At 40.2% G+C, this 12,664-nt stretch overlaps 1 protein-coding gene across 5 annotated transcripts in view; it reads right to left on the bottom strand.

Annotated features, from left to right (window-relative positions):
• Positions 1–2,807: 2,807 nt before the first annotated feature.
• The window catches only part of LOC135586758 (protein MICRORCHIDIA 2-like), an 86,355-nt gene continuing 76,498 nt past the window's right edge, over positions 2,808–12,664 (bottom strand). For 3 of the 5 annotated variants that reach the window (XM_065149758.1, XM_065149756.1, XM_065149759.1), the window contains 2 exons: positions 3,266–3,308; positions 2,808–3,171 (listed from right to left, as the gene is read on the bottom strand). In XM_065149758.1, coding sequence (XP_065005830.1) covers positions 3,289–3,308 — 20 coding nt within the window. In that variant the 3' untranslated portion in view covers positions 2,808–3,171; positions 3,266–3,288. Of the gene's footprint in view, positions 3,191–3,265; positions 3,309–12,664 lie in introns of all 5 variants that reach the window. The other 2 variants (XM_065149757.1, XM_065149760.1) reach the window with 1 other exon arrangement.

The following is a 12,664-nucleotide window of genomic DNA, read 5'->3' on the forward strand; positions in this document are numbered from 1 at the left end:
GAGACTCTTCGGCCCTCGTAGCAAAATATTTATTTCTACAGTATTGTTTCGGGCTTCGATGGTATGTTGTTATACATAATTAAGTTTCAGGGATCGACCGACAATGCCAACCCCACGTAGGATGGATCTCTTGGTCTGAGTGATATATATCTTCCTTTTGTAAAAAATAAATCATTTTATGAAGCTTTAAAACAAATAATAAGATTGATAATTAAGTTTGGTGAGAATTTAAATTAATTACAATTGGGTTATAATATTTTTAAATAGGTTTACAATGTACATTGTTTGTTTAGTAACAAGAAAACACTATCACCATACCAACAAACACTATGATCGGTTCTATTGAACCAAATACACTATGATTTAGCACTAAAATAGTTTGATTGAATTGTTATGATTGGGTTTCAACATGAATTTCAAAAATTTAAACTATTAACTATTAGTGATAGTATTTTTTATTTTAAAAAGATGAAACTCTCTTTAAGTATTTTGTAAATACGGGATGTTATTTGGAAAACTCAAAACTTATGATTTTTTCTAGAAAGTCATTCATTTAGATTGGATAATTTATCAAAAAAAAATTCTTACTATTGACTTCTTATAAAATGGCATCTCCCATTATTTTTTTACTTGGGCATCCCTTTTTTTCTTATTACATTCGATTACAAAATTTATCTGTTCAATTTTGAATTATTCAAAAATCAGACCAATTTAATTCAATTGGGTTTCATTCATGAATTTTTTTATTATTTATAAAAAAACATCTTAGGTAAAACCGAATGAGAAGCGCCATTTGGTAAAAATATAATACTAGAGTTTTTTCCCGTAAAATATCTAATGATTCTTGAAAAAAATAAAATATCCAGTTAAATTTGGCTCTAATTAAAAAAAAAGCTAACCAACCATTTAAAATAAATAAATAAATGATTTTTTAAATTATTATATGATAAATTGTCATCTGCATACAATCTGAGAATTGATCTCAAGATAGCACCTAAAACTTGCCTGCTGTGTATTTGAACACCGAGGAAAAGGCAGATTTCATTTCAGCAACCAACAATCGAAAAAATAATAATAATAATAAAAGGACAAAGTTGAATTTTCCACAAAGATAAGTAGAAAACGAGAAAGGTAATAAATCGGTTATCTTTTTGATGACCCCAAACAAAAGAGGTTTGGACTTTGTATGGAGCAAACTCCAACTAGTCGCTTTGGGACTTTATCAGTGTACCATCTCGAATAGGTGATAGAGAATGACATTTCAGAGTTGAGAACACTAACTAACCTACCTTCAGATTAATCCAAAAGAAAGTTGGACTATAGTTGGGTTCGCATCAGGCATGTTCTTGAGGTATCAAGTCTTACTAAGCATCACAAAATGAAGGATTACAGTTTTATTCGTTTTCGTTTTCTTGATTTAGTATGATCTTTGATGATATTATATTATTGATAAATATTTAACTTAATGAAAAGAAAAAGGTTTGAGATATCAAGAGACTGGCGACATGGAAAAAGAAGAAGAAAAGAGAAAAAAGAGAAAGGCTGACTTCTAAAGTGAAAAATAGGAAACCAAAAGGTTGCTTCTTATCGAATTATTTTCGAGAAACCAAAAGGAAAATCAAGGGGAAAAAAATTTAAAAAAAATAATGTTTTGTATTGGGAATAAACTATCTGTAAGACATTAGCATTTAAAATTTGACATTTGTACTCGATTATTAATTTATATACCTTGTATGATTTAGAAAAATAAGAAGATTTCTTTATTACTTATTGATATTAATGGTACACAATAAAATGTAATGACCCAATGACTCCCCCCAAACTTGTTTCCACAGTAGTAATGACTGGAACATATTACTTGAATCACTTATTGGATTACAAAACATGTAACAAAGGATATATATTTACAAGAATTTACAAGTAAAAGAAATATATAGTGAAAGGAGGGAGAGCAAAAAGGAAAAAAGAAAAAAAAGAAAGGTTGCAACAAATATGCAAACCTACATAATTGGAGTGATCACAAAAGTGTTAAAAAAGAGAAAGAAAGAGGAAAGAAAACAAACAAATAAATAAATTTGTTTGGTATCAATTAGAACACATATTCAACTCGGAATTTTTGTATGATTACTGATATATATATATATATATTCTGATTATCCATAATCAAGGTAAACATCTTATAGTTCGTCTCTTTCATTATGTGTATTTCTAAAATTAAAAATATAATATTTGCAAAGACTATTATTTGAAATATTTACCGACTTTCAAAATGTTTTATTGCATAAAAATATTACTAAACCTTTTGCAAATATTGTTTTGAAATGCTTCACGATTGCGTAAGTTTGAAATGATTCGCAAAGACAATTCAAATGTCTGATGATAATTTAACTGGGTGTGTCGACACTGTTTTCTTGTTCAAATTGGTTTGATCTAATTTTCTAGAATCAGCTTCTAGTTTTAAAAGCTTCCAATCGGACCACAAAATGGGGTTCGCTAATTGTTTTTGGAAGTTGTGTAGCTTTTAATCATTTAATGACGATTTCGGATCTCAAGCCAGTTTAGACTGAATTATGATGACATCTAAATGGTTTCTCACTTTTTTCTTAAAACTACTGAAATTTAGTGTGATTTTTAGGATCTCTTCTTAGGAGAGTTCAAAGAGCGATTTACTCCTTCATTCTTTTAATTAAAGCAGAAAGTAGTCTCTAGTTCATAAATTTAATGACTGATTGATAGTAGGACCATCATGTAAAAGTATAATGGGGTCAATAATGGAATTGTTGATCACCCAATCAAATCCTAAGACATCAAGATTACCATAAGATTCTAGAGAAAGGCTTTGAAAATACACTAGAGATTATTCTTCTAATCATCATGCAACAATTAGTTATGTTGGTTACAGTTCGATAGTCAAAGACAAAACCACTAGTATCAGAACCAGATCATTTCGTCAGAGAAGAAAAAATATGAGCCAGACCATCGACTTATCCAATCTACTCATTCGATCGATTTTGTTAAGCCAATTGATTCGCACCTGATTCGATTGGACATGAGAACCGCTGTAATTCCATGCTACTTCTTAACCTGCTGCGTTCTTCGGGTTTCCAAGTCAGCAACAAGCTGGGAATACCTATTTTTAGCTTCCTCCAGTTCATGCTCCAACTCCTCAACCTGTACGAACAAACAATAGCTGATAATGGACCTTTGTGTTGCACCCTGTAATGAACAGGTCCGTAACAGAAATATCATGAAACAATTCACTTACAGTTTGCTTTAACTGAGCTGTCTTTAACTGGAGCTCTGCCCGCCTGTTTATTTCAACACCAACTTCAAAATTTCATTAAATGCCAAGGATAAAGTCTTTAAATGGCTTGTTAACACCACAAAATTTATGTAATTTCATCACTTGAATAAGCAAAATGTCCAATAAAGCAGTCAACTCATGGTGTCTTCTTTCAGACTGAATTCAACTACTAACCTACAAACTGGTAGAACCATATTTACAAGTAATGGTCGCAAAACAATTATTTTATAGGCAGAAACTAAAGTCCAAAACTACCGCAGAAAGAAAAGAACAAAGGGTCAAAAAAGGCAAACAAGCATGATGGGATGAATATCAAGCATATGCAGACAACAGGAAATTCTAGCAAAAACTGCCTTGTATATTTCAAATCAACTTGCTGTCAGTTGGCATGCACAAATAGAAAATCTGACTATTATGAAAGAAGTTTTGCGGGAAGTACATAAATAAAGTTCAGAAACTGAGCATAAATCTAATGATACATTTAGGAGGCATAAATTTTCAGCCTATGATATTCGAGCAACCCCAAAGAGCACGTTTGGTCCTGAAAATGTGAAAAATGCCTGGAATAGTTTTACTTGTTTTGTACGTTAAAAGCTGAAGAAGGCAGTAAAAGATGAAGTAAAAAGTCCAATTCAAACTACAATTTCTGGGACAGATTTACAGAATCCTGCCCTTTATAACCTCAATGAAAATACGCCACAGAAGGAAAAAGAAAGAAAAAACACATAATAATGTTTTACCTGTGTTAGTTTTTAAGAGTTCAAGACCTCCCAGCAGAAGTCAGATTCCAACAAAGGCTCTATTTTGGAAATGTGACTTGCTATTAGTACAACTCTCATGGTGCCAAATAATGGAAGTCCAATTTTACCCAAATTCTACTTTTTCCCACATTTACACTATACCAAACACACAAGATTGGTAGCAACTTGCAAGTATTATTGATCATCTTCTATGTATCACTAAAGTATAGACAAAATAGTATTTTACTTTATATGATGACAAAACCATCTTGACAGTCGTATGGTCAATGCTAGTATAAGAATGTTGACTTATTAACGTTATCAGAATATTACATCCATGTCAAGTTTCGAGTTTCATAAGAAATTTCTGGAGAACAAAAGATTATATAAAAGACATATCATTATGCTTGTTGGAAGCATTATTTTGATGATGATCTAGAGAAAAAGAGAAAGAGAGAGAGAGAGAGAGAGAGAGAGAGAGAGAGGAAGGAAGAGGGAAGGAGTAGGAGAGGAAAGGAGAAGAAGAGGTGGTGGAGGTGAAGAATAGAAATGTCTGAAACGATGAGCAGCAGGTGACAAGCAGACAAGGCAGGTGGTGGTGGTGGTGGTTGAGCAATAGTGCAGAAAGAGAGAGCCGACTTGCAAGGAGCAGCAAACCCTTAAAAGTAGAGGATTAGGATCTTTTAAAGCACAAAAGGGGCCAAACATCATTAAAGAAAAAAGAAAACTGGACCTGCCCAAAATGGGGTAGTCCATCTCTCTATCCATGCATGGACCGATAAATAAGGATCAGAACGAATCAGTCCGGGTAGAATCGAAGTCCTTAATGATCACACGATTGGTGATGGCTAGTAACTGTTGATGACTTAGAGCATCATAATTGCATCATGTTTGACCTATCTTGAAGGTGAATGAACTGGAATCCAAGCCAACCAAGAACTACAGGAAGATCTGAATGATGATGATTTGAAGGATAGAGCTCAATAAACTTTATGCTATCAAGCACTTCAAAACTTGAGTTCAAATTGAGTATCATTGAAGGCTATCTATAGTATTAATTCTAAGATATACTAAACAATAATATTTGAATGCTTAATTGGCATAAGAAAAGGGGGTCACACAAACTCACCTAACACCTGGACACCTTAATTTAAAAGTTTAACAAATCAGAGAGTAAAATTGATTCACCAAAATGTAACATATGCTTGGTAATGTGTATATGGCAATCCTTGCCTAGTCGAGTACAAGTTAGCTAACTGGGGAAAGTGGCCTTAATAAAAATCTGTGATGACTCAATACCATTTACTTGTTGACTACCCAATATGCTCTACTGGATTGTGGACTAACCAAGGTTTGAAATTTCATACTGTATCGGTGTATCAAGCTTTACTCGGTACGATACGTTGTACCAAGCGGTATGCCTAAATATATATATATATATATATATATATATATATATATATATATATATATATATATATATATAATATAAAAATATTAAAAATATATATTTTATATAAAAAATATAAAAATCAATATATAAAAATATAAAAATAATATACAAAATATTTAACAAAAGGCGTATACAGCCTTGGCAATGTCACCTCCTCTTCTTCTCCTCGTCGCCTTATCTGCGGCATTTGGCGAAGAAGGCTGACACGGACTTAGCTGGTTTTGCCTAAGTCGTGCGGCACCCTTGCGCGTCCGTCCGCAAAGGTCAGCCTCCCCGAAGCCTCCCATTGTCCCTTAGGACCAACAAAAGAGAGAACGGGTTAAAGAGAACGCCTCAATCGGGATCCACAAGCAAACATGTCCGAAAAACACTTCATAGACAATGCAAATTACAAACAGACTTTACAAGCTCTGAACAGTGGCACAACAAAGGGTAAAATGGTCCATTACAGACCGAAAAGCTCTCGCACGTGTCCACATGACACAACCTTTATTTACAAGCCTAAAGAGGCCACCAATCCAACTAAAATGGGACTTATAAGCCTTCGGCTGCCCCTCTACACGCTGTACAAGGCATGAACATGCCAACATACACGGACAGATATAAGCATTACATCAAACATCCTATTTCAAAGTTTGTCCGTGACATTCTCCCCCACTTATCCCTTCGACGTCCTCGTCGAAGCCTTTGTGAACACTGCAACTCTTCGCCTTTGCTGAGTCTTCAATCTTCTGCTCCAGCTGCAATGCGCCTCCTGGCTCCCAGCTGCTCTCCGCTGCTGTTTCTGAGTAGTCGAACCTTTGATCCGCCATGCTGCTTCAACTCGCCAATGACTCTGATTCTGGTGTGGGGTTGGCTGAGTTGTGTTGATCCTCGTTGATTCCTGTGAATCCACCAAATGAAGGAAAAGACCATCCTTACTGCGCCAGTCTCTCAAAATTTCCACATGCTGCTTGAACTGGGTGGATGCTTGTTGGAGCTTTAACGAGCATCGCCTCGCAAACTTCTGAAGTTTTGGGTCCTTCCTCCATAAAATCTGCTCATTGACTCTTCTTTCAGTTAGTTGTCACATCCAAGTAGGTTCGCATCACTTCCGCTTTCGATTGGCATTTCGTTGGGAAATGAGGTGGACAATCTACTCTCAGTAGCACTGATCACCGTTGGTGAGGATTTGACAACTATTGTCTTCCATTATCTTCGAAGGGTCTTTGAACTTGTGCAGAGCTCTTCTACTGGATAGATAAGAGAACTGGGGTACTCGGTTTCGCCCATTCTCTTAAGAGTTGAGAAGGCAAAGGTTACTTGACTTCGCCCGCCTCCTCGAGGTTGTACTTCATGCATCGAGCTGGTTACTGGTCTTCGCCTGCTCTTTGCTCACACTTCTGAAGCACTTGAAGTGTTTGCACTCCTTGCGTTGAGTTAGCTACTGTGATTCACCTTCTCAATGCCATCGAACTTCTGGAATGCGGGAAGTTTTCACCCTAACTTGGAGTAATTCTCTGATAGATGAGGTCGCCTCTGGGATTGTACCGTCTTCTCCATCAACCCTGCCGCCTACTCCACTGAGTAGCAAAGGTACAGCACCGTGTACTGCTTGCTTCGTTCCTTGGTCGTGCACTCTTGCATGACCCGAAGTCCTTCACTTACGGCTATCTTGATGAGAAACTTGTTGACACCGGTCTTACGAAGTTTTTGGCCTCTGCCCTTCAGCCTTGTCTCGGTACTTGGAGATTGCCTCTGCATACTCCACCTCCTCGGCCCCTTTCACGACCAAGTGCTCTCCCTCCGTGAGAGCAAGGGATCAATGACTTGCACGGAAGTCCCGCCTCTGCGGTACCATGGCGCTGCCATGCCCATGGCCCTACTATCCGTCGCCTCGCCTCTGTATCCCTTTTCTTCACAATCAGTAGAGATGTCTCCGTGGCACTCCTCTGAGTCCACCTCCATTCTAACTGATGCTTGATTTTGGGTAGCTAAGTCCCTCTGGACTCGTCGTCGCTTCCTCGCCCCTTTCGACCCCCTGCTTCAACACCTCTGTGTTCTCCAAGCAGTCCGTTTGGTCGATGGAAAGACAGACTGTAACTCCCATGCATGGCCTCTGCCATCACGTTGTAGAGTTTGCACCGATTCTGTTCTCCTTAGCTTCCTTGGTAGCAACGTTCGCTTACTCGACCTTGTCCTCTGACTTGTCGGGCTCCCTTAAGCGAATATGAGCTCTGGAGCAGTCCAACTCTCCAGCTGCTTCGATCATACCTCTGTATGATCAAGTCCCTCCCATGGAACTCATTGGTACTTGCATTCGAACTTTTCCCTTGGTGGGACACAGCCCCCATATGCTGATGACCAAGGCTTTCATCCGATGCACGCCCGGAAGACCCGCCTCTGCGGTACCATGGCCTTCACTCCTTGAATCTATAACCCTTCTTGTCGTCGTGTTGTTCACCGAAGTGGAGCTTCCAGTAACTCCCGATCATACCTCCATATGATCTCATCCCTCACGGGACCGATTGTGTGTATCGCATTGCCACGAACTGTTCCACCACGATCCGCTGCACCATGTTGCCTCCTGGTGACATCTTCATTGCATTCTGATCCTTGTGGAATAAACTCGAATTGTGAACCCTCCATGTGTGGCCTCTGCCAATACATCGCAGGGTCCCTTCCACCTTCGATTTTGTTCGCTCCTCTAGCAATCGACCTTCATCCACCCACTCCTGGGTCACACCTAGATGAAGCACCGCTCTAGGACAGTCCGTCGCCTAGTAGCTCTCGAAGTCCACCGACTTCACTGTAATCTGTGCACCATTGTCTGGATCCTGGGCCTCTGCCCCTACCAGCACAATCTCCGCTGCGCACTGCTTCCTTCATAGCAACTCAAATGGCAACACTGTGGCATATTCTTCAAGAGTACCTGCCTCTGCGTCCTCTTGCCCCGTGCTAAGGCCCTTCTGAACCCAACTTCGCCTCCGCAAATTGAGTCGCCTTAGTTCCTTCATCAAATGCTTCTCCGAGTTAAGGTGCATGTGCCGCGAAGCTCCCTTCGTCTTTGGCACCATGCAAGATGAGTCCGCTCCGTCAGAAAGAAGGACCCATGGAACAACATGATCCTACTCTTGCCTCTTCAAGAGTTCATGTCCTTGACCTCTGTCTAAGGAAAGCACTGTGCCTCTGCTCCATGTTCCAACTTCTATGCTGGCTCCCTTCATGCGGCTTGGGTACTTCGCCAAGTTACACCCAAGTTGCTCCGCTCCTCGTTTTTGCATTGAGTCGATGGTGGCCCTCGCGCCCACCATTCCACGGGTCAACCCTCCCTTGAGTTCGATCTCCACATCGACTCCAAGTGTGCCTTCATTTAAGTTGTTTTAGGTCGCTCCCCCACTTGATCTCGCAATGCATCCACCAATGCATTCTCTCGACGAGATCATGCGATAACTCCTCGCCGCTTGCTCAGTCCACCGAGCTTCGTGGAGTTGTTGTTTGTTGAGGTACTCCTCCTCAACATGTGAGGTCCGTCTCACATTATTCTCCCTCTGGAGAGCCGGGACTTATCCCTCCTGGATAACTACCCCGTTTGAGCAATATATCTCTTCATTTCGGAGACCACCATCCCCTTGGACTACTCCGATCTGCTGAACAAACTGTGCATTGTTCTGCCTCCTGCAAACGCACTTGCAAGATTGCGACTCCACGTCCATACAGCCCCCGCTGCACCCCTCAAGGCCTAGCAACATGCTGAACTCATTGCACACTTCAGCCTCCTACGGACGTATCCTTCACATGTCGAAGAGAAAGTTTCAATGCTCCATGGCGCCGAGTCTCGGTCGCCTTGGGATGGCCACGAACATTCCATCGTCCGCATACAAGCCCATGCATGAGTACCAAATTCTTCGAGTTAGCAATTCCCCTCACCTCTGTGAGCTTTGCATAACTCTTTTGGTCGTTGAGCAACTCATTCCACCTTGGATGGTCTCATTCTTGCCAAGCGCCTCGCTTGCCTAGAGCCCCATCAAGTATAGTTGTCAACGTTGAGCCGTAGCTCAAACTCAACCATCCCAACCTTTGTGCACTCCAAATTCTTCCAAGCTTGCGTGTTCTCGTGGTGCCTCTTGCGCGAAGGGTTGGCCATTCCTCTGAATGCCAAACTCAGATGCTCGCTCCTCTGAGCGACTCTTTTCCCTACATCTCCATACCCGTTTTCCCTCAAACGGTCGCGCGTGTGCTGACTGCCCTCAACGCAGCCCCGCTAGGTCCCCCACGTTTGCATGTCAAGTGTTTCTATGAGTGCTTGTCCCGCTCTGATACCATATGATACGGACTTAGCTGGTTTTGCCTAAGTCGTGCGGCACCCTTGCGCGTCCGTCCGCAAAGGTCAGCCTTCCCGAAGCCTCCCAATGTCCCTTAGGACCAACAAAAGAGAGAACGGGTTAAAGAGAACGCCTCAATCGGGATCCACAAGCAAACATGTCCGAAAAACACTTCATAGACAATGCAAATTACAAACAAACTTTACAAGCTCTGAACAGTGGCACAACAAAGGGTAAAATGGTCCATTACAGACCGAAAAGCTCTCGCACGTGTCCACATGACACAACCTTTATTTACAAGCCTAAAGAGGCCACCAACCCAACTAAAATGGGACTTATAAGCCTTCGGCTGCCCCTCTACACGCTGTACAAGGCATGAACATGCCAACATACACGGACAGATATAAGCATTACATCAAACATCCTGTTTCAAAGTTTGTCTGTGACAAGGCGGCGAAGATGTTGAACGCCGCAGACATCTCCGGCTTTCGGCAAAGAACATGACGAAGAAGGCCGTAGAGTCGAAGCCGAGGCAATCAAAGAGCGCCTCTTCCGCTACTCTAGTCACCACCTCCCCTGATCCTCGTGCCTATAGATCCTTCTCTTTACGACTCTTCTCGTAGTTACCTCTTGGATCGAGATCGTCGAGCGAGGGCGGCGCTATATCGAGATAGAGAAAGGGCATGGAAACAAGTTCGCGTCGAGGTTCTCCTGATTCTCCCTCTTCTTCGAACGCCCTCTCCTTCCTTCTTCGAACACCCTCTCCCGGTAGCGGGCGATCCACGTACCGGTTCACGGGCAGACCGATATGTACCGCCCAGTGCGAGCGGTATGATTCGAAATCACAAACCTTGGAACTAACTAACTTCCTGCACATCAGTCCATCGGTATAATCCAGTGCTCTATTGGTATACAACCTTAGCAACGTCACCTCCTCTTCTTCTCCTTGTCGCCTTATCTGCGGCATTTGGCGAAGAAGGCAGCGAAGATGTTGAAGGTTACAGACGTCTCCGACTTTCGGCAAGGAACATGACGAAGAAGGCCGCAGAGTCGAAGACGAGGCAATCAAAGAGCGCCTCTTCCGCTACTCTAGTCACCACCTCCCCTGATCCTCGTGCCTCTAGATCCTTCTCTTTACGACAATTCTCGCAGTTACCTCCTGGATCGAGATCATCGAGTGAGGGCGACGCTAGATCGGGATCGAGAAAGGGAATGGAAACAAGTTCGCGTCGAGGTTCTTCCGATTCTCCCTCTTCTTCGAATGCCCTCTCCTTCCTTCTTCGAATGCCCTTCTCCTGGTAGCGGGCGATCCGCATACCGGTTCATGGGCGGACTGGTATGTACCGCCCAGTACGAGCGGTATGATTCGAAATCATAAACGTTGGAATTAACTTCTGCACATCAGTCCATCGGTATAGTCCAGTGCTCTAGTGGTAAAGACCCATTACCTCTAATTTTCTAAAAGAAAATTTTCATTGTAAGGACAATACTTTGGGGTTCTTAATCAAACATATAGAAAAGAAAAAACATTGTTACATCTTTCAAGTGATAGAAATTATCCCTTTGTAATTTAACTAATCTTACTCCATTCACATCTTTTGCTCTCTAAACACTTAGAGTTTCATTACATCTGACAACTAAACACTAGAGTTTATATTGACAAATTGTAATATTGAGTTATGTCACAATCCAGCCCATCAGATAAACTGATTCACTAAATTGATGAGTCGAGAACAACGAGACAAAAAGATATTTAACCCTAAGTTTGCGATAATAGACCATGTAGCACTATATACAATCAGATCCATACTATGAATTTTAACAAGGGACTGGTGTACTAGTCAGTATTTATTGCTCAAGGAAAAACTTGAGACTTGCACTATCACATTTCGAGCGGTCGAAGGTCAAAACAAGGGTTACCATGTAGATCTAGCTAATATCTAAGCTAGACAACCAAATGGATCTAGGTTACATCTTTGTAGATTTATACTAAATCTTGGCAAATCTAGCCTAGATCAGTTTGTATCCAGACTAGATCTTTACAAATTTAGGGTGGATTGTTACAGATTTAGTATTATATTTGAAACAAACATGAATCTTATGATATGCAGGTCAAATCATATGTTAATAATTCTATAGAAAGGAATACTCCTTGACAAGGATTGAAATATTGTACCATACCGAAGCTTCGAAATTCTCTCGGTACGATACGGTACTATATACCGAGCAGTATACCACTTGAAATGGTATTGTATATCGAGCAGTATATGGTACGATACGGTACTGTATACCGAGCATATATATATATATATATATATATATATATATATATATATATATATATATATATCAGCTACGTCGCTTTAGCGACGTCGCCTCCCTTCTCCCCCATACTCGACGACATCGTCTATATATATATATAATCTTTTATTTATATATCTATTTATTTATATATTTATATATTTTTTATTAAAAGTAAAAGAAAAACGTGTGACATCGCCTTCTCCCCACAAAGGGCGATGTCGTAGAAAAACGAGACGACATTGCCTATATATGTATATATGTATATGTATATGTATATATATGTATATGTATATATATGTATATGTATATGTATATATATATATATATATATATATATATATATATATATATATATATATATAATACTACCTGGTAGCGGGTGGTCCACATACCGGTATGCTGTCGGACCGGTACCTACTGCCTATACTGTGTGATATCATTCGAAACTGTATATCTTGCTCCTTGATACTTTCGAATAAGAGAGCCAACAGAATTTATAGGGTACAAATTTGACAAATGAAGAAACTAAATCATACAAAATCGTGAAACTAATCTCTTG

Source organism: Musa acuminata, chromosome BXJ3-4, assembly GCF_036884655.1.
Source record: "Musa acuminata AAA Group cultivar baxijiao chromosome BXJ3-4, Cavendish_Baxijiao_AAA, whole genome shotgun sequence".
Classification (NCBI taxonomy): Eukaryota; Viridiplantae; Streptophyta; class Magnoliopsida; order Zingiberales; family Musaceae; genus Musa; species Musa acuminata.